The sequence below is a fragment of the Octodon degus genome, unplaced genomic scaffold (genome assembly GCF_000260255.1).
Source record: "Octodon degus isolate 3935 unplaced genomic scaffold, OctDeg1.0 scaffold00203, whole genome shotgun sequence".
Taxonomy (NCBI): Eukaryota; Metazoa; Chordata; class Mammalia; order Rodentia; family Octodontidae; genus Octodon; species Octodon degus.
The window spans coordinates 733,632-736,096 of NW_004524779.1; the positions used below are offsets into that span (position 1 = coordinate 733,632).

At 55.4% G+C, this 2,465-nt stretch overlaps 2 protein-coding genes across 2 annotated transcripts in view; one reads left to right on the forward strand and one right to left on the reverse strand.

Moving 5' to 3' along the window:
* Positions 1 to 205: 205 nt before the first annotated feature.
* LOC111813593 (uncharacterized protein NCBP2-AS2-like) lies at positions 206 to 914 on the reverse strand. Its single transcript, XM_023704749.1, has one exon. It carries the CDS (start codon positions 824 to 826, stop codon positions 530 to 532), a length of 297 nt encoding a protein of 98 aa, XP_023560517.1. The 5' UTR covers positions 827 to 914; the 3' UTR covers positions 206 to 529.
* A 47-nt stretch (positions 915 to 961) lies between these two features.
* Ncbp2 (nuclear cap binding protein subunit 2) overlaps positions 962 to 2,465 on the forward strand; it is a 27,280-nt gene continuing 25,776 nt past the window's right edge. Inside the window, exons 1-2 of the mRNA XM_012517656.2 lie at positions 962 to 1,131; positions 2,401 to 2,440. Coding sequence (XP_012373110.1) covers positions 1,054 to 1,131; positions 2,401 to 2,440 — 118 coding nt within the window. The 5' untranslated portion in view covers positions 962 to 1,053. The remainder of the gene's footprint in view (positions 1,132 to 2,400; positions 2,441 to 2,465) is intronic.

The window sequence follows — 2,465 nt, forward strand, 5'->3', positions numbered from 1 at the left end:
CTCGCCCCCTGGTGGGCTGAGCTGGCCACACACACACACACACACACACACACACACACACAATAAGTAAATAAATGTTAAAAAAAAAAAAAAAAACAAAACACGTCAGCGCGAAAACAAACTTACAGTGTGAACTACTCTTACCATGGCCCTGGAGCTCCAAGATTCCCATCCCACCTCATCTGAGAAGCACCACACTAATGCCCATGATTCAGCTCATTTAATCAGAGAATGCCAAGATGTCCTTCCGTCCTTCTTTCCTAGAGTCGGTGCCCTGTGTCCCTGTGCGGTCGCAGCAGCCTCTGTCAGGAGTCGAGTCCCATATGCAGAAGGCAGGCTCTTTCCAGCTATGTCCACAGTCCGTGCAGTGTCTGGGTGTCTGTCAGCCGCTTCTTCGGGGTCGTCCTCCACATGGTGCCCTCGGCCCGATGAAGACATCAGCCGGCGACAATCCGGTCAGGACTCCTCAATCACAAGGTCAGCGTCGGGCAAAGAGAAAGCGGGCGACTTCGGCCCGATCCAGGCCGGTCTAAGAGTTCGCGCCTGGGCCCCTCTGACTCCCCGGCGGCCCCGGGCGGTCACGGAGGCCGCGACGAAGCTCCCGGGCGAAGGTGTCCCGGAATCGAGCGGCGCGGCGCCCCAGATCCCCCGCGGGTCCCGCCGCGAGCCCCCGCAGACGGCGGGCCGCGTCCTGTCCGCGCAGCTGCGCCTGGAGCAACGCGAAGGCCGTGAGCTGCGCCGCGCGCCTGATGGGCCGCGACTCCGACAGCCGCTCCACCAGCTGCGGGCTGTGCAGCAGGGCGGCCAGCAGCCGCCGGAGAACCATCCTCCCCCAGCGCCCCGGAACCGCGAACACACCGCTCCGCCTTCCCACCGGCGGCGCCCCCGACGGACCGCGTCTGCGCCCGCGCCGCGTGATGACGACACCGCCCCGCGCGGATTGGGCGGCCGAGGGACGCCGAGCAGCCGCCTCGAGTATTTCCGCTTCCGCCACCGCCGCGGGGCCTTTGGCTGTCTGCGGAGGTTGCGCTTCGCCTTGGATCGCTTAGCATCATGTCGGGGAGCCTCTTGAAGGCGCTGCGCAGCGACTCTTACGTGGAGCTGAGCCAGTACCGGGACCAGCACTTTCGGGTAAGGCAGGCCGGGTCGCGAGAGAAGCAGGTCCTGGGCCAGAACGCTGAAAAACCTCTGCATTCGGTCTCATTGTGTCGTCTTCCATTGTGCCGCTTTGCCGAAACGCGAAGAGGGGGTCCCCGTGCCTGCTGGAGAAGCGGAGAATGGATGCCAGAAGGCTATCTGGTTATCTCTAAAAACACTTTCTCTCCTGGAAAGGGAATCTGAGACTCGCTTTCCCATTCCTGTTCACCCGCTGCCTGAACTTGGTCCGGTGCATTTCGTGCGACAGTGTTGGCGCTCCGGGAAGTGTGTGATGAGGAGCCGTTGGGGACCTTTCCAGCCCCTAGAGTATGCGGTGGCACCTCGATGACCCACATGCTATTGATCTTTCACTTACTGCATTTTGGCGCTTTGAGGCTTTCTCCTTAGACACTGGACGTTGAACCCAGGGCCCTCGATCTGAACTACGTTCCCAGAATGCTGGGATTGCGATCCTCCTGACTCAGCCTTTCAGAATGCTGGGATTACAAATGCACGCCACCATGCCCTGCTCTCTTGTAGTAGTGTAACCCATAAAGTTCTAAACTGTGGGTGAGAAACAAAGCTGAGTCCTGTTTCACCCTTGGGAAGGACTCTCAAGTGAAGAGGTGCCTAAATGTTCAGGTCAGAGAGTTGCTGGGTTTCAGAAAAGGAAATTTTTGTGTTAGACTACGTCTCAGTGTATTCTGTGGAAAGATGACAGGCTGCAGATATTCCGGGAGGGGTTTTCTGTATCAGCAAAGGCAAGGGTGGAACAGAGTGAGGTGGCAGAAATATTAACAGTGATTTTTACGGAGTGATGTTGCTGAAGCTTTCTGCTGAACCCTAGGGGAAAAGGGAAAGCTCATCACCCTTGGCACCCTAAGAGCGCAGGCATGTTCAGGGTTGTAAATAAAAGCAGATAATCAAAGCAAAAGCAGAAATGGTATGCGGAAAGGGGAGGGCTGTGAAGATTGAGAAAAGGTCAAATCCCCTGGTGATGGGGAAGGGAGCACGTGTAGAAGAGGTAGGCGTGGACAGTGTGTAAATGTGTTAGTCGGGCAGGGAAAGGAAATTTTGATTGAGGCTAAATTCAGTTCACGCAGTTAACAGTTTTTGTTTTGTTTGAGGAAATGTTTCACTATGTAATTCAGGCTGGTCCTGAACTCTGCAGTCCCAGTTCTGGGATTACAGTTGTGTCAATGCTGGGCATTAAGCAAACTTTTTAAATTCTAAGGTTAACTTTGTCTCTGTTTGAACTTGTAGGGTGACAATGAAGAACAAGAAAAATTACTGAAGAAAAGCTGTACATTGTATGTGGGAAATCTCTC

Coding starts and splice junctions, on each gene's coding strand:
- LOC111813593 (XM_023704749.1), bottom strand. CDS start 826: ATGGTTCTCCGGCGGCTGCTGGCCGCCCTGCTGCACAGCCCGCAGCTG.